General features: G+C 42.4%; 1 protein-coding gene across 1 annotated transcript in view; it reads left to right on the forward strand.

Annotated features, from left to right (window-relative positions):
• The window catches only part of slc20a2 (solute carrier family 20 member 2), a 52,008-nt gene that overhangs the window by 24,454 nt on the left and 8,483 nt on the right, over positions 1-19,071 (forward strand). Inside the window, exons 3-11 of the mRNA XM_084054244.1 lie at positions 3,940-4,518; positions 7,483-7,623; positions 7,838-7,923; positions 10,379-10,475; positions 10,613-10,732; positions 12,570-12,803; positions 13,156-13,807; positions 14,133-14,318; positions 17,730-17,814. Of these exons, the coding sequence (XP_083910370.1) occupies positions 4,224-4,518; positions 7,483-7,623; positions 7,838-7,923; positions 10,379-10,475; positions 10,613-10,732; positions 12,570-12,803; positions 13,156-13,807; positions 14,133-14,318; positions 17,730-17,814 (1,896 nt within the window). The 5' untranslated portion in view covers positions 3,940-4,223. The remainder of the gene's footprint in view (positions 1-3,939; positions 4,519-7,482; positions 7,624-7,837; positions 7,924-10,378; positions 10,476-10,612; positions 10,733-12,569; positions 12,804-13,155; positions 13,808-14,132; positions 14,319-17,729; positions 17,815-19,071) is intronic.

Consider the following 19,071-nt stretch of genomic DNA (forward strand, 5'->3'; position numbering starts at 1 on the left):
CATTTTTTAAATTCACTCATTACATAATGAGTGAATTTATAAGTCCTATAATGAAGACAATGGATAATGTCATCTAGCTATAATAGACTAATATTAGAACACACTTCCAAAAATAAAATACTTGTTTTTGTTTTTTTAACTTAAAACAATATATATATATATATATATTATTAAAAAGAGTTACATCTGTGGTGTTAAGGGTCAAAATGTACCCATATACCATAGAAGGTAAAAAGTCATTTATTTTTCATAAACCCAAACTTTATTTTAATCCTAATAGCAAATGCAAATTGAGTTTCTCTCACTATCAAACATGTAAACATTGAATATTGACAATTTGGGGGGAATTGAGCCACACGATTTGACCCTTAACCTAAAATGGTGGTAATTAATTTTGTTGCGTTAAAATAGCTGTTTCTGAGAATATCATGAAGTCTTGTTCCAATAAAGAATTGTAAAGTTTACTTTTTACCTATTTAAACTTGAAAACGGGTCAACTTAGGTCAGGATTTGGAGAGCGTCTTTTGAATTGGCCTTGGGTCTAAATGGGTTAGGGAAATTGTACACCAGTGATTCTCAACCTTTTTCATTTCAAGGACCCCCAGATTGATATACACAACCCCCCATTTGAGATTAATTATATCTCTGGGACCCTAGTCAGTGTCAATTAATTTAGTTGAGTGTAAAAATGTAAACAAATTTAGTCCATTTAAATTAGAGAATTGTAAGGGAGTTACAGAACTGTGATTTGTTTATTTCTATTTGTTTACTCATGTCTTACATTTTTACTTATAAGCATACAAAATTGCTTATAAGCAATTGATTAATGTTATCAAATAGATACTTTAATTAAATCTTTTTTTTTTCTTTTTTACATTGAATTGAAATTGTTGCACTTTTTGACAAAATATCTGTCAAAACATCAGTAATCGGTGGGACTCTTCAAAAAATGGGGATTGGCATCAGTCGGCCTCTACTTCAGAGAAACTACTGTAGAGGCAAGGTGCTTGGTCTTGTTCTGGCTACTTGGATCTCTTCTGCACCAATTATTTTAGCCGTCTTCAACATTCATCTGATTATTATGGTTGGCAATGAGCCAAAAGCACAGGGGTTAGGAGTATGTGACCTCAAGTGTTCCAGATGCTTCTTCTGTATCGGCGGGAGATGGAACTGGATGGTTAGAAAGGAACTCCCTGGTTCTCACGTGATGCAGAGCACGCAGTTGGTTAATGCCCAGAGAATGTGTTAGTCTGGTTTCCAAGCAGTTTATATAATGCTTCCCCCATTAACAATAGGCTTACCGTACAACAAAACAACAATGTGCAGCCATTAACCCTCGGTTAATTGACTTGGATAACATGGCATAAAAAGAGGTAAATAGCTTTATTGTAGACCAAGTCAGGGTTTGTGATTGTACACTAGATTTTGAAGGTTTTTTAAGGTCTGTTTATCGGGCTACAAGTTTCAGCAACCTAGCCCCTAGCATGCAAAGTATATAGTATTATTGCTAGTTACACTAACAAGCCATTTTGGACATGTCTGGCGCTGAAGCCCGATAGCCAGGGTGGTGCTCGGAAAATAGCAGATGTACAAGCTCACATCATTTCGTGATGGGAGGCATTGTGAGCTTGTAGCTTGCTATTTCTGCAACAAAACATAAATCGGGCTATGCTGTATAGGCCTAGTCTCACAATTCTTTCAATTGTTTTCAATTACTCACACAATCTCTGTGCTTTCCTTAGAGGCCCAACCTTCATAAAATCACAAACTGATTCATCTGAATGCTTAAGTTATGAGAGGTTACAGACAGGCACGCAATTCTTCAAATGCACTCTTGTCTCATGTGACCATTGAAAGGATTCTTCTCAGTAAGTGTATTGCTGGAGCCCTATATCCCTGCAGATATAAAAGAGATCATCACAACTCGATCACTACAACAAACTACCAGTTATTTGTAGCAATGTCTGAGGCTAGTTAATGTTTGTTAATGCTGTCAAAATGAGAAGAATCAGAATAAAGTGTAGTCCAAATTGGGTTCAATAACTTGTGCGCAAAAAAAGAACAATCTTGTCTCTTGTGGCTTATGTGATTTTGATTTTGTGAACTGTTCAGCCAGTGTAGCAGTAGGCCTGTAGAAAACATCACTGCTGGTTTTGTATTCTTTTTTACTGCAATGCAGTGTTAACTTTAATCCAGGCACTTTTTTTTTGCCTGAGAAAAGCACCCTGCCTTGATTAAACTTGTACTTACAAGGTAGCAAGTAAAAACTTGGATGTGACACTAAAAACATGAGGATTAGTAAAGATACTGTATGTTCTCCGTCTGCGACAACTATCTATGGCCTAGGTGCTCTTTCTCGCTCATCAGTTCAGGTTTAATAAGGTTTGACATCAGACTGGTTGATATTGCTTGGTTAAAGGGACACATTGCAATTTTCCACATTATCTATATAATTGTTATAAGGCAAATGTTTCATTTCAGCTAGCCAGTCTTCTGTGTCTCTGACATGGCACAGAGGTTGTGCTGAAAACCACTCCGTTGATGTCACTGGAGTAAAATCTGTGAGTGTGAAAACGGTCGCTGTAACCTTATGCTTGTTCGCTGTGTTTATGGCTGAATTGTGACCTTGACTTCAGAATATGAATCAGGCTGATGTAATGGCTGCCACAGTTAAGCATGCCAGGCTGATGCTTTTCTGTGAAATGCATCATGGGAATTGTAGGACAAACATACATACATGTACATATTATTCTCTGTCAATATGGATTGTGTGGTAAATGTTGTTTCTATAGACTAGAACTAAAATGCACATCAACAGTGTGATAGTGGTGGCATCGGAATCGGATGGCTCATTTTTGTCATTGCCATTTCCTGGGGTGGGGGGGGGGTCTTTCTCACTGAACTGTGTTGTTGTTCTCATATCGGCGGTGGGATTTGGGTTGGGGGATGTACCGCTTGTTTGTTGTTTTTTTGTTTTTCTTTATATATTTATACTTTTATGATGATTCTTCCACACTTATGTACTTAGTGTATTTTATTTTTGTTTCTAAATATGTTGGAGAAATCTCAAAAGTTAATAATTGTAAAATGTAAGAAGTGTGATGGTGTCCCTTTAAATGTCTGTATTACACATATCGGATGCTATTTGACGGGGACAAAACAATGAAATGGGATCTGGTCTCGTGGAGATCTGAGCTGGCCCTTTTGTGTGTGCGGTGTGGGCGGTTGGGGGGGGTTGCGGTCGACTGTGATGTCAGATGCATAGTTCACATCTTACTCTGAGTACAACAGGTCTCTTTATAGTCTCAGTGTTGACAGAAAAGCCTGCCTAAGAGTCAGATTAACCTGCCTAAGAGTCATCTTTGATTTCTTTGAAGTGGTCTGATTTACTCTTGTGGCTATCTGAGCTGTCCTCAACACCCCTCTCTGGAGAGCTCTCTGTTTTCATCAAATTGGCCAGCATAGAGGCCAAAATGGGCTAAATATAATATATCAATATTGTGACAATATTGTGGGGAGGACTATTGGTTCTTTCACAAAATATTTACACAGCGAGATGTTTGAAATAATAATCAGTGCTGTGATGTCAGACAGGTTCCGAAAATTATATCACTTTACTGTATTGCAGCCTTTAAAACCAGGAAAAGAGTACAGTAATGTCATATCATAACATGAGGATATCTAAAATCTCAAGATGATATTTAGTCTCATATCCCTATTGATGTATTGCCCTGCTGTATTTCAACATCATGCCTCTGAATAGTCTAATCATTATTTTTCTGAGTTGTCTTATGTTCTCATAAGAACATATTTCATGTCTCACCTACATTTTTATTTCCAAGTCATTGGCAGTAGTTTTTTTTTTTTTTGTCTGAAAGAGAAGTGTAATGGTGACATCATATGACACTGATCAGTTTCTTTTTTCTGTTTCCCCGGCAGGTGAAGGAGTGTGCAGACAGACAGTCTCGGAACTAAGCTATGGAATGCCCCCTGCACCCACCAACACTAGTCTCCACTCATTGGACTGAGCTCCAAACGCTTAGTTAGCGCTAGCACTTCTCCCCTCAGACTGTTCACAACCAGGGGACGAAGAAAAGGAGCGAGTGACGGACAATTAAGTCCTTTTGCCAAACGCACAGAGCACCTCATTTTAGATCAGCTTAGCTGGGTTTATTTTCTCTATTCTTCTGTGGAATTAGTTTTGACCTCGAAATCTAATCAAAATGGCTGTGGATCTGGAGCCGTATCTGTGGATGGTCATCCTTGGCTTCATCATTGCCTTCATCCTGGCATTTTCGGTGGGAGCTAATGATGTGGCCAACTCGTTCGGAACAGCAGTAGGCTCTGGCGTGGTCACGCTGAAGCAGGCCTGTATCCTGGCATCCATCTTTGAGACCCTAGGGTCAATGCTACTGGGGGCCAAGGTGGGCGAGACCATTCGTAAGGGCATCATAGATGTCACCCTCTACAATGAAACGGTGCCTGTGCTCATGGCTGGGGAGGTCAGCGCCATGGTCGGTACGTTTGATTTAATGCTATAGAAAACAATTTCTATAAGGCAGCACCGTCCCGAACGGTTTCCTTTTCATACCTGTCAAAGTTTGAACTGATAAAGTCATTGAGAAATAATTAATGTCATAAAAAGGTAAAGAAGGTATAGTTGATATTTTGACCATGGTTTCAATCTGCGTTCAGTGCAAGTTTTACTGACTTGAGACTATACCGTCAGGTCAAAGCAGATTGCAATTTGTCAGACACCTGACTGAATGTTGATTCACAACTTTGTCATTTTTGTAATCACAAATGGCAATACTGACTAGAAGGGAAGGGACACCACTGCAGACATGATTCTAACCAACATGACATGAGCCCACGAAATTGCACACTCTTTTAATAAAGCTTGTGTGAATCGGTACTGATTTATATTTGCTCAACTAATTAACTATCAACAACGGAGTCAAATAGCGTTGGCAAATAATTTACTCAAAGGTTGAACAACACTACTTATTATCTTAAGCATCAACATAATTAAATCCATTCATAGGATCTGTAAACAGGTCTCTCCGCAGAAATTGTATCTTTCCTTCCAAGCAATCAAAGGCCTGTGGATTTCTCATTATCTACAGTATATTTCTAAGATTCTGCGTGGAGATTGAATTGTGGGTTATATATAAAACGCTTACAGTGACTCAGGACTTAATTGGATGCTTGAATTAAACCTGCAGGAGGGGAGGTTTAATTTAACCTTCATGCTTTCCTTCACTTGGGGATGGGGCTGTGATGACCGCTTATCACCAACAGAGGCCCAAAGAGTGTAAACACATATTAGTCTAGGCCTCATGTGTACAAAACCTCTAAGAATAGGAGCACTGATCTAGGATTACAGGTGGTCTGGTCACATGCGAGTAAAAGACTGTAAACTGGTCTGAGATCAGATCTATGGGTATACAAATTTTCATTAATCTGAAGCTGGAAACTGTAGTTGGCTAGTTTCAACATGATGATAATGTTTTTCTTCTCTCGTGTACTGAAGGGACATCACACAACACAAGTTTCTCTGTGTCCTAAAAGCTGGTCATACACTGCACAATTGTAGATTTTTTTTTACTACTATGCATACTGTATGAGTAAATCGTTTGATGTAAAGCCAAAGCTCACGATTCATGTGCTCACACTGCACGGCCCGATAATCAAGCCCAACTTGAGTGCTCACACTGTATGTCCTGTCAGCCCCATTCGGCCCTACTTTCAAATGAAATCCAGTTCAACACCAAAATTATTATTCCCTGCCAACCTTTCTCTCTTTCATATTTATTTTTGAAAGTGGAATAAAGGCATTGACAGCATGAGATTATCATGCTGTCAATGTTATCACACACAAGTTATTATCTTTGTGTCTGTAAATACTTCCATTGTCATTATGAACAACCCAGAGTTTTTCTTATTTAGCCATTTTAACATCTGCAATACTTGGATATACTCAAGAATGATGCAGGAGCTCAAAGTACCAACGAACTGGCCAGATGTATGGAGAACCGGGATGACTGGAAGCAACCTGCAACGATGGAGGGCTCGTCTGAGGACGACCTAGAGAGAATACCTTTGTGTTTTCGGCGTGGGGGTGAAGTTGTTTTGTGGAGCGCTAATTTAAATCACTCATAGTCCTGTGTACCACCTGTTTAGAAAATGCACATATGCAGGATTTAAAACGAGCGCACCCCAAAAACAACTTCACTCAGGCCTGGCGAGAATCACTTCACAGAGTTGACAGGAAGTTGCCCATAATAACAGTGATGATTTTTTGTAAAACAAAGTCTTTACAGAGACATAGAGGATAACCAAAGCTGTATTTGTTGTATAATATCGGTGAGCTACTGTATGTCGTTGAACACAATCAGACAGGCTTTTCTGTCTCATAGGAATAGAATCACTGCATGCAGTAGGGCCAGCAGATGAAATAATATTATTGCGCTTTAGCTGCCCAACTCTGTGTGTGTATGTGTGCTGAATTCAAGCTCAAAATCGCACATTGTATGCCCGCCTTTAAAGGGAGAAGCCTTTACTCTCAAAGCCTAGTCTATGCAATTATTGTATTGATGTGTGTTCTGCTTATTTGATAAACTGCTGTAATTATTTATCTGCCAGTTTTTTTATTCCACACTGGCATAATCTTCCATTGCATATGAAAGTGTGTTTGTCAAGGAAAGAATGACCCCTCAACCTGAAAATGACTCGATTTTCCCTCTAAATTGTCAATTTAAGATTAAGTCATAATTACAGTCTGGAACCTAAATCAACGATTTTCTGTGGAATCGGACATTGCAGATCGTTGTAGCTTCAGTACATATACATTTTCTTCAAACGTTTACCGACTTAAAACTTAAGTAAAAGGCTTCCAAATGCATTCAAATACTGTTATTTGGCAGTAACATGCCATCATGCCTTGTATACAGAAAAAAGCTTGGTTGATTTGAAAGCAACAAAAAAAAGCTTCAGTTCAATGAATGAATAGATAAAGCCTGTTATTGGGGAGAAGTGTATAATTGGGGAGAAATTTAGAGGAGATATTCATCTTCAGTGCTGTATTTGTCCTGTAAGTGTCGTCCACACCAAGTACTATAACTACTGTAGAACTGACTTGAATTAAAATATTTTTTCAAACCAAAGATTTATAATTAAAATGATAGTGCTTGGTGTGGATGGTCCTTTATGCCTGTTTTATACTTTGTTGCGTGCCATTGTTGTGCAACGAAAATAGATTGGCTATTTTTGGTGTGCGACGCCGGTATAAAACTATGAACTATAAACTAACTTGAGTCTTACATGTCTGCCATGGCAGCCACTGCTATGAAAGTGATTTACACAGCTTGGCATAAATCCAAGCTAGACTCGTTCCTATGCTTGTATATGCAGTGTGTATGTGGAGGCTTCATAGTTCACAACCTCTCATTCTATAATGAATGCCTGTTGTTCTCCTGACAGGCTCAGCCGTGTGGCAGCTCATCGCCTCGTTCCTTAAACTGCCCATCTCTGGAACCCACTGCATTGTGGGCTCCACCATAGGCTTCTCCATGGTGGCCATCGGCACCAAAGGCGTACAGTGGATGCAGCTCGTTAAGATTGGTAATGACTATGTGTGCCCTACCGACACCCACATTCAGTATCATATTGTTCTACCCAGACATGTCCTTACTGTACATGCAGAGGCAGCAGAGCAAAATTGCTGTTTGTTTGAAAGTGAATTATCTAATCTTTATAGGTAGCTGTGTGTGTGTGTGTGTGTGTGTGTGATATGAGGCTGCTGTTGTTCTGATAAGTTCTTTGTGTTCTGCTGCAGTGTCATCATGGTTCATCTCTCCGCTGCTCTCTGGAATCATGTCTGGGTGTCTGTTTCTCCTCATTAGATACTTCATCCTCGACAAGGTTGGTTCAACCCTGCACCAAGGCACTCTTATTTGTCAGATTACTGTATAAATGCTTTATATCCCCTGTTCCACGTTAGATTAACATAGATTTCTTTATCACTGTAGTGCCAATCTAGGAATTCATTGGTTACAAAATAATAATAATTTAAAAAAAATCATCTCTAGGGTTAAGCTAGTTTCAATACCTGAGTAACTGGAACTCAATGCTGAGGCTCTCGGCCGCGCCCCTTCAGGCTAATTTTACCAACCAACAACAGCACTGCAAAAGAAACGAGGGGTTAACAGACGAGATGTTTGATAGCCATCTTTCGAAAGTTGCTCAAGTACATGCATTTAAATCAATGCCTTTGAGGTAGCGTACTTGTTAAAACAGTTTTGCCAAAAGCCTAATTTGTCATGCTTATTTTCTTTTCCAACACAACTGTTTTTTTTACTACATTGTTTACATTTTATATTTTTACATCCTGCACATTGTTACAAGTGGCAAATAAACCTCTTGGAATGCCACATAAAGTGCAATATTGGGACATGTGTTGATGGGAATTTGCATATAAGGCATAGACCTAGACAATAGTAAAAAAAAAAAAAAACGATATAGCTATAGTGATATTGATGATTAGCCCTAATAAATCAGGTAGAACTTATAACAGACTTCTTACAGCATTTGACAATATTCTTTTTCTGTCATGTGGTAGGTGTAGTAGATGCACAGTACTTGTGTCTCGCACTAGTGCTCTGGGTCATGTATTTCACAAGACTTGCAATTCTTTGAACATTCTAGATTTGCTGACTGACCTGAAAACATTGTGCATACTGACAGTTCCCGTTATATCTTCCAGTACATAATATAAGTATAATTTGCCTTTATGGTCTTACTGGAACCGAGCAATAAATTAATGTTAATACCCCCAATCATTTCTCCACAAATCCTTGAAACTTTGACAGTGTCTTAGATTCAGTGCTCGACATGTTACCTTATTTAAGATACACACAGTGGAGGTTTATATCTCAGCCACACCCACTCAACTTTGTTTTGGTAAATCATCCGCATTTTATAGACCATGCCAGCAGATTTTCAAGTCTGTCTTGAGAGATTACTGGACTGCAGTCCATCGCCGCAAACACTGCTTAATTTAGGGTACAATAGTAACGTTACATCCTAATAAGTTCTGCATCCGTGTTCCAGCTCCGACAATGTGATGAATTATTAACAACAGCAGCCGTAGTGCATAATTAAGGTCCGCACATATAGAAACACATACACAGAATTATCCAAATAATTTCAGCACAGTAATCCATTTGATTTGGCAACACCAGCGGTTCTTGCGTAACATGCAATCACTGACTAGACTAGGAAGAGAAGAGTTTAAATCATCCTAAAGTCATATCCATGGGATTATGAGTGGATGAGTCATATGGTAAAACAGGTTATAATTTTTGACTCAGACGACTTGCTATGTACCTGGGTCAAATTCAGGGCGGGCTCATAGTCCATGCCAGCCACTTGTGTCTGGGAAGCTAAAGGACTTAACACCCTAGTCAATAATATTTTTTCAAACTTATTTGCAGTCAATAAAACCTTGCATATCAGAGATGGGATTTCACTGAGTGAAATTGCTATGATTTGGGGGGGGGGGGGGGGGTATTTATTTAATTATTAACTGATGTTTTGCCACAATATAAACATGTCTGGAAAAAAAATAGCCAATACTGTGATGTGATTTGAAATCTGTCAATTAGACCAGAAGACACTCTCTTTATTCATAGCAATGTGACTTTTTGTATTGGCATCGATCTTGGTGTGTAATGGCCTTAACCCATTAAGACCTCAGGTTCCGATGATACAAAAAAAATTAGATATTTTTTTTATTATAGAAAAAAATAATGTATATATATATTCAAAGATTTGCAAACATTTTCCAAAAATAGCAGATCTACGAGCTCATATCACGGCACTCGTGGCGCACTATGAGCTTGTATATCTGCTATTTTTGAATAGCCAAAGAAATCTAAGATGACACAGATGCGTTCCTGGTCTTAATGGGTTAAGAGCATTTGGCATTACTACCATTATTCTAGCCAATCTAATTCATTGTGTTGAGGTTAACAACCTAAAAGGTGTATGGAAATGATATTATTCCAATGACTTGCCATTCTCTATTTAATCGAATAGTCCATAATGTGCAGTAGGCCAGCATACTGTATACTTCAAAGAACCTCACATGCAGCTTGTCATTTGATCACAGGCTCATTATTATGATAGCAGTGTGAGCAAAATCCCTTTTTTTTCTCCCCACGATCAGATGATTAAGCACTTGTGATTACAATTGGACAAAGCCTAAAGATTGGACAAAGCCTAAAGATTTAAAACAAATACAACAAAGTAGATGCAAAACAGCCACGAGTGGACGGATCTCAGGACCTGGGGTTTGTTTGTTGTTTTATATCAATAGGATGACTCTGTTCCCAATGGGCTGCGAGCCTTGCCCCTCTTCTATGCCACAACCATAGGGATCAACACATTCTCCATCATGTACACTGGAGCCCCACGTAAGCACTCTCTTGAAATGGATATCATCTACACCTTTTTTAACCAGTGATTAATTATCTGATCAATGTACAGTAACTAATTGCAAGGCATTGTTTCTCGTGCATATTTCTCTGTACCTGCCGTGTGTTCATTTTAGTGCTGGGATTGGAACTGATGCCGGTATGGGCCATCTTTCTCATCACTCTGGCTGGCTCCCTGGTCTGTGCTGCTGTGGTCTGGTTTTTCGTCTGTCCCTGGATGAGAAGGAAAATAGCAAGTAGGTACATGTGTGTTTGTGTGCGTCTTCTGTCTTTGTTTGGTAAAAACCAGAAAACTAAAATCAACCTTGAAAAGGTCAACATTTTTCTGGTTCCCATGAGATCGGGTCATGGTTAAGAAAGGTTTTACAATGGTAAAAGATTTGAGGTTTGAATTTTTAGGAGTTAGGTTGATTGTAGGTTGGTTTTAGGCATAGGGATTTTGACGTTAGGGTTAGGATTGGGTTATGTGTGGTTTTGGTTAGCAGCATTAGGTTGGGCCAGCAAGTTAAGTAAAAAATAGATTTTATTATGTGATTTTGGCATCCTCACAAAGATAGTAAGACAAACGTGTGTATGTTGGACAATACTGGTTATTCTACGTATCATGTATGTGGGGTCATGTGCAGATAGTTTTCCAGTAATGTATCTGTGTGTGTGTATGTGTGTGCATTCTTTGTCATGCTGTTTGAGAACCAAGTGCTCTGAACCAGGCCCGGATGAGCCAGGCTCGGGCATAGCACACACTGTGCTCTGACACCAAAGAGCCACTGCCAGCGGATGTGTTCTCTCCATGGCCACTGCCAAGGCCTCGAAAACCTCCTCCAAAGAACTCTGTGAATGTGGTTTAGTTTTCTGTGCCAAGTGCATTTGAGGCTCGAGTTGTTTCCCATCTGTGTACCGCAAAGAGGAGAGGGGGGGGGGGGTAAGATCACAGGCCACACTGCTGAAGACAATCAGTTGTGACAATTAATCCTATACTACGTATGCAGCGTGGCCTTGTTCTGCTGGGTATACCTGTGGTTTATTAAAAAAAGCACGGGACAGCATTATACTGTGTGCGGACAGACATTACCTTTCTATACCTGTGATTCATATATGTGCGATGACAATTGTATTTATCAGTTGAAAGAACCGACAAATGCTTTGCTCAGGCACATTCTTTAAGTATTGCAAAATCCATCCTGGTGCTATTCGACATAAAGGTAATAAGTTAATGAATGTAGCCTGCAGTCATAGCACTGTGCTACTGTAGGCGCTCAGATTCACTGCTATTGTGGCAATCACTCGGCTAAAGATCTTACGCTGGTACAACAGAAACGCTACACTACTTGAAACACTTACTTGTGTGACTGAGACCAAATTGACCTGTTGCATATTGTGGTGTGACCTCTGAATACCAGCAAGGATTGTGAGTGATATTATTGGTTCTAATCGTTACTGCATCCGTCAAAGTGAAATGTCTGGTGACTGAGAGAGTGTTTGTGTTGGGGGAAAGCGGTCTGTCAGTGTGTAAATGGGATTAGTTTGTTTTGTAGGATCAGCTGATGTGCCTATATTCCGGTTTGTTCTGTGCGGAATGTTGTCACGTAGTCACAGGCTTCTGTTGTTCTGTATTTTTCTCTTGTTCTAGGCCTTTCATCATTCTAATTTAATCTTGGTGCATAAAAAAAAAGCATGCATAATGAAATCCAAGCCTCCGGTGTTTCTAAAATCACATTCTGGGTCTGCGTGCCCTCCACACACAACTCTCCTGTAAACCAAACAATATACTGTTGGACCTCCTACTGACTTGAATTAGCCATTTTACTGTGAACAATATTCATACCTTGAAAGTCTGCTTGGGAAACAAATACCATAGATGTACTTATTGTAAAACTAAAACATGATCATTCTGTGAATGCAGAAGTATTTGGTATAGTGTTTATCTGAGTGTTGAATCCAAACATCAACGGTACCTCTTAACCAACGCAGAAGACGATGGGCATTGGGCACTGGGTGCACATTGCTCCCCTCTGTGCTTGTTGTGGTACCAATTCCATCTTGTACCCCTCCTGCTGCTCTTGCTTACTACAGGTCGTCTGAAAAAGGAGCAGGCTCTCTCAAGGATCTCCTCTGAGAGTCTGGACAAGATTCCCGAGGAGGAAGAGGAGAGCCCCGTCTTCAAGGAGCTACCAGGAGCCAAGGGCACGGACGAGGCTGTGCTGCCGCTTACCGGAGGCAGCAGCGAGCGAGTAGCGCGTGACTTCTCTGGAGAGCTCAACAGCTTGGCTAATGGAGGCAACATCCTTCCCAACGGCAGGGCCTATGGTGAGATTTTGGCCAGTGATTAAATAAGATATTTATTATTATGATATTAATAAGAAGTGTCAAATCTCTTATATCATTGAATGGAAATGTTATGTTCTAGTTCACAAGAATGTTATGCACATCCTTTTTAGGGCGGGTGCAGAACAAAAGATCAAAAAGAAAAGTCAATTATTTTTAAACTTTTTGATTTTGTTACTTGTTTTGTCCTGCACCAGTGCTAAAAAGAATGTGTGTAACATTCTTAAGTCTAGGCCTGTATACGGCTATTATTTATAATGGGGGGGGGGGTATTATATGTCCATCATAAATAGTAATATATTTACTTTTAGCTAATATTAAAATATTATTTCAGGTCGCACTAACTCAATGACCAATGGCACCCTGAAGTCACCTATCTCCAACGGCAGCGTCTTTGACGGTCACATGCGCAGCGATGGCCAGGTGTACCACACCGTGCACAAGGACTCTGGCCTGTACAAGGACCTGCTCCACAAGATCCACCTGGGGCGTGGCATGTCCCAGGACGACGCCGACCGCTCCAACGCCGGTGGCCCCCAGGCCGACAACAACTACCGCCTGCTGCGGCGCAACAACAGCTACACCTGCTACACGGCTGCCATCTGCGGCATGCCCGTGCAGCCGCTCGTGCGCACCGAGTCCCGCGAGGACAGTGAGAAGCTGGTCGGCGAGGGCGGCGGCAGGAGCAACAGCGTGTCGTACTCCAAGAAGCGCGTGCGCTACGACAGCTACTCGTCATACTGCAACGCCGTGGCGGAGGCGGAGATCGAGGCCGAAGAGGGCGGGGTTGAGATGAAGCTGGCCACAGAGCTGGAAGCGACGGAGGAGGATGGCGCCGGAGGGGCCCCGGGCCCCGTGCCCCTGGACGACCTGGTGGAGGAGGAGCACGAGGAGAAGGACAAACCTGAAGTGTTCCTGCTCTTCCACTTCCTGCAGATCCTGACGGCCTGCTTCGGCTCTTTTGCCCATGGAGGCAACGATGTCAGGTGCTGGTGCCCCCTGCTGCTCACACTGCATATGGCGTGCCATATTGCAACTTAATTTCTAAAGTGCTACATGACAGTAATTTGTGTAGAATATTTTAGTAAATATCTGTCTGAAAAATGTATTGGCCCAACACTTTAGTGATGTGCACGGTTTCGGCCATGTTGGATTTCATATTATTAGGTATTAGTGCTTACATTAGCGACACAAAAGTGGGCCATGTGGACCAAAGAAATGCGTCAATTAAACAAACTGACCTGCCTTTTCAACACTATGTGACTAGATGGATTTAAATCTAATGTGCCCTTTTGCTCCCCACCCCTGTAGTAATGCCATTGGGCCCCTGGTGGCGCTGTGGATGATCTACGAGCAGGGCGGAGTGATGCAGGACGCTGCCACACCCATCTGGCTGCTCTTCTACGGTGGTGTGGGCATCTGTTTAGGTCTGTGGGTGTGGGGTCGCCGTGTCATCCAGACCATGGGAAAGGACCTGACTCCCATCACTCCTTCCAGGTGAGGAAGAAAGATGGTGGGGGGGGGGTGTGTGTGTGTGTGTGTGTGTGTGTGTGTGTGTGTGTGCGCGCGTTCTGTCTTGTTGACATCTCTGTTCGCTGGTACACACAAAAGACCTGATCTTGCTGACGTACACACATTTCCAAGTAGCTCCAGTAGAATACAGTACCTATCTGGGAAGGTTTTTATGTGCATGCAGGTACATTGGAATGTAAATAATGCACATATCTGATGCTTTAGAGTGTTATCTAACGACATTCACATGACCTTCAATAGTCCGTAAAGATAAATGTGCCCATGCTGGCAGTAAACAGAGATGTTGTATGTATGTATGTATGTGTGTGTGTGTGTGTGTGTGTGTGTGTGTGTGTGTGTGTGTGTGTGTGTGTGTGAAATTGCTCGTCTGTCTTGTGTTTGGACCTAATGGTTGCGTCTTTTTCAGATGTTATGATAGACAGAATCGTTGCTGTATGTCCAAAACCGTTACTTTTCAGAGAATGGAAAAAAGAACCCATGATCTAATGAATCCAACGTAGTTATTATTTATTCACAAGCCCTTGTAAGTTGTTAATACTTTTCATTGCAAGATTTTGACAATAATGACTTGCCCAACATAGGAATGCCCAGTTAAAGTGGTTAAATTGACACAATAATCTGGCATAGGGTATGAAGTAGCATTACGATGCACTCTAAACTACTTGTCCTTTGACTCCTTATTTAACAGCTATGAATAAACGAGTAGCCTTTTACTCTGTCTACAACACACAAAGCCCAAGAGCTCACTTATCCAGCGCCGTTCCCCACGGACAGATGAGGCTAGTAAACCACTTCCATCTGTCAAGACAATGTCTTATTTTTACTGTCCTGGTCTCCCCACACATTATGAGAATGTGCACCTGCGATGTGTTTGTATATTATGTGGTGTCAGTGAAAGTGTGTGTGTGTGTGTCTGTTTGTTTGTGCGTGTGTGCACACAAGAATCTGTGGTAGGTTTAGAATGATTCTCAAGTTAAGGTAAAGGATAGGCATGTAGTGGTGATGGTTAAAGCTGCAATCCATAACATTTATGTCCTTCCTGGGATCCAAACCCAGGTATTCATGCGGGAGACAAGCGTTCTACCAGCGAGCCAAGACGGAACGACCGCTTGGGAAGGGGGAGATTTTGTGATTTGAGCTTCAGGCAATAACCACGGGTCAACCAGTAGTGTTCCTACCCGATCACAGGGCCTACATTTCACAGTAGAAGAACAGGGAGAACACCCTGTACTAGTTATATTGTATTAACTAATTAAAAGTTCCGGATTGCAGTGTTAAGGTTAGGTTTAGAGGTTAGGGAATGAATGTAGACAATGGAAATCAGTGGAAGGTACTAGTCAAGAAGTACGTGTTTGTGTGTATGTGTTCACTGTATGAGTCAGGCACATGGGTAAAACGCTGCCTGGCATCAACTTCAAACCAGGCTACAGGAAGTTTGGTGACTTTGGGCGTTCCAAGTAGAGAGAGAGAGTGGCGGAGAGAAGGAAGGAAGGATGCATGGGGGAGGAGGTGAAGCCACAGTGGGAAATGTGGCCTTTTAGTCCCCAACCACAGGGAGGGACGCCAGACAGACTCTCTCTCTCCCTCCCTCTTGTTTTTCACTCTCTTTTTCACTCTACTTTCTCTTCAATAAATCTTCCCTGCCCTGATTCCTGCACTCCTCTCTCACCTCCTCCCTGCCTTCATTCATTCTTTCCTTTTTGTCCTCTCTGTTGCCACATTCTCTCTCACTCTCTCTTTTCTCCTCTCACTGCATCACTGCCTTTGTCTTTCTGTGGCGCTCTTGTCTCTAAATCTTGTCCTGTCCTCTCTCTCCAGCCCTCACTCACCCCTCTCTGCCGGATGTATAGTTAGTCGTGCACCACTGTCGCGCAACGAAAATAGCAGATCTACAAGTCCACAACACGTCGCACAGTGACGTGTTGTGAAAGCTTGTAGATATGCTATTTTCGATGCACGACACTGCACGTGCATGGAGCCCTTTTTGTCTCTTTCTCACGCTTGCTCCGTCACATTAATTTTACCTCAGCTTTACAGCTCTCTAACCCCCCCCCCCCTCTTTCATTCTCTCTCTCTCACCACCATGCTTCTTTTCTTTACAAAGAGGAATTTGCTCTGGTTTTTCTTCAAGTGTCCGTTTCCACTCGTCATCCTGACACTAGAGGTTGTTTAGGAGCGAGAGTTCTGACAGACGGTCGGGCACGAACAAGAAATGCATGCGTGCGTGCTCGCTGGCATGCTGACAGTGCCGGCATGCGGCATGGTGCAGCTGAGCATGTACCACGCGGAACTCTTATGATGGTATGTGTGTCGCAGTATTATGTAAAATATGGAACGGGTCCAATTCTAGGAAGTTAAATTAACTAAAGATTTGACTGCAGGGACAGATAGGCTGCTGAGCAAACAGGCCAACTGGCCCTAGTCAAGCTTTGCCCTGGGGGTCGCGCTCACAAGCCTCGATACTCACTCTTGTCTTTTTGGGGATGACCTTACTCTGTGGCACAGTTATATAATTGACCCTGCTTTGCAAATGTTCCAAGTTCTACCCAAAAAAGTGTAGGTGGAGCTACTGCAGGACTTACAGTATCTTTTCTGTAAAGGGGAACGAGGGTTGTTGTCAAAACATGCCCTGCTGTTAACCGATTCAATCCGGGAACGCATCTGTGTCATTTTAGCTATAGCCATTATTTTATTCTTTGGCTATTCAAAAATAGCAGATATACAAGCTCATAGCGTGGCGGCACCGAGTGTTGGCTATGAGCTTGTACAGTAGATCTGCTATTTTTTTTAAATCATGAAAATGTGTGCAAATCTTTGAATATATATATATATTTTTTTTTAAAGCAAACTCAAATCTTTGCTTCTGGGGGAGTTCCTGGAACAAAATATTTTGAGATACATATCATTTTGGGGGGGTCCTTGACAGTTTGAGAACCACTGATATTATAGCAACATACGGTTTTCAGAAAACTGTTAGGATTTAAGATTTGTAGATGCGTGCCCAGATTGAATGGGTTAAAACGGCTGGCGTAATGGGTTGCTTTCTATATGTTCTGTAAGGGGCTTTAGGCTACGAGTCCACGTGCAGAGTGCAGACACAGTCTTTTTGACGGCTATATGATCCGCCAACTTTCAGGACCTGACGACCTTTGCAGATTGGATTTTCCACTCTCACTACAAGTTGGTGTTTGTTTGTGTGTGTGTGTGTGTGTGTGTGTGTGTATTAGTGTGTATGCAAGAGAGCTGTTGTCCACGAATGTATGTTCAGTGGAAGGTGGGTCGTGGTCGGCCCATGCCTTCAACCACGTGTCCCAGGCATTACAATGAAGGATGTCTCTTTGCCCCCCATCCCCCTTCCTCCTCCTTCCTCCGCAGCGGATTCACTATAGAGCTGGCTTCCGCCCTCACTGTCGTGTTCGCTTCCAATATCGGAATCCCTGTCAGTACCACACACTGCAAGGTATGACCGAGTGGAGAGCCATCATTGGCCCTCGCTCATGGCCTTTTCAACCCCCCCCCCTCCCTCCCACAGGGCATGTCCAGGGGACAGGGAGCTCACACTGCCCCCCAGAGCACAGGAGGGGTACTGACACGAAGACCAGTTCGCCCTTCCCCAAACAAATCTCTCCAGTCAGCCTTGCAAACATTTGTCTTTTATTTATGTCTGTCTGATATGTATTCATGTCTGTCTGTATGTCTGTCTGTATGTCTGTCTGATGTTCTTGTTTTCAGTTTGCAAGTGCTTTCTGATAGAAATGTGTTTACGGCATAGTTCGCCTACTTACAAAACCACAAATATTTCAACATCGATTCCCTGCTCATGCTTGACAATCGCCCAATGGGCACAAATCTGACTCGGCATAAAGAGATAAGCATACTGGTCGAAAAGCACCATGTCACAGGTTTGAGTGTCTGCCTCCACGTGGCCCTGGGGCGGTAGTGGGTAGCCCCTCTCCCCTCCTGTTTTTCTAGGATGAAGGTATCCAGGCTGGGGAGAAGTGGCAGAATATCGCCCCAAGCACCCCCCCCCCAATCCCTCCCATCCCTTTCCCTTCCCTATCCATCAATGGTGTCTCATTCCCTGTCCCATCCCGACCCACCCTCTCAGCACTCACAGCATGGTTTGATACGCGGGCCCTCTACCCTGCTGAAGCTTGGACCTTGGCCCCGAACTGCAACCCCCCTACCCCCCCACCCCCCCACCCCCCGGTCTCCACTCACACCACCCCATCTCAACTTGTTTTTCCACTGTTTCACCCCCCCCCCCTCCCCCCTCCCCCCCCATTTCCTTTTCTCTGCTTTCCTCTCCTCTGTCCCCATCTGTCTTCACAGCGGATTTTGCATTGAAGTAATGAGTGCGCTAACAGTGCTTGTTGCATCCAATGTGGGCATCCCAATAAGCTCCACCCACTGCAAGGTATCAGAGTCGTGGTAGTGACGCTGTGATAGAGAGCCCTTCCATTGAGTTCCACTCCATCACTTCACTTCCTTAGCTGTCAAATCAGCAAACCAGAGCCAATCACAGCTCTGGGAAGTTGCAGCTTTGGACCTTTGTGCACTTTTCCTTGAGGCAGCCAAGTTGACAAGCCCGTTTGGAGGTTTTGTGAGATTGAATAAAAGACAATAGGAGAAATGGCACACCCGCTGGCTTGTCCAAGACAGGTTGAGCGCCATAACCATTCCTAACAAATGTATAAAGGACTCATGATTGAAGACA

This window comes from Gymnoscopelus microlampas (assembly GCF_963454915.1).
Source record: "Gymnoscopelus microlampas genome assembly, chromosome: 4".
Lineage (NCBI taxonomy): Eukaryota > Metazoa > Chordata > Actinopteri > Myctophiformes > Myctophidae > Gymnoscopelus > Gymnoscopelus microlampas.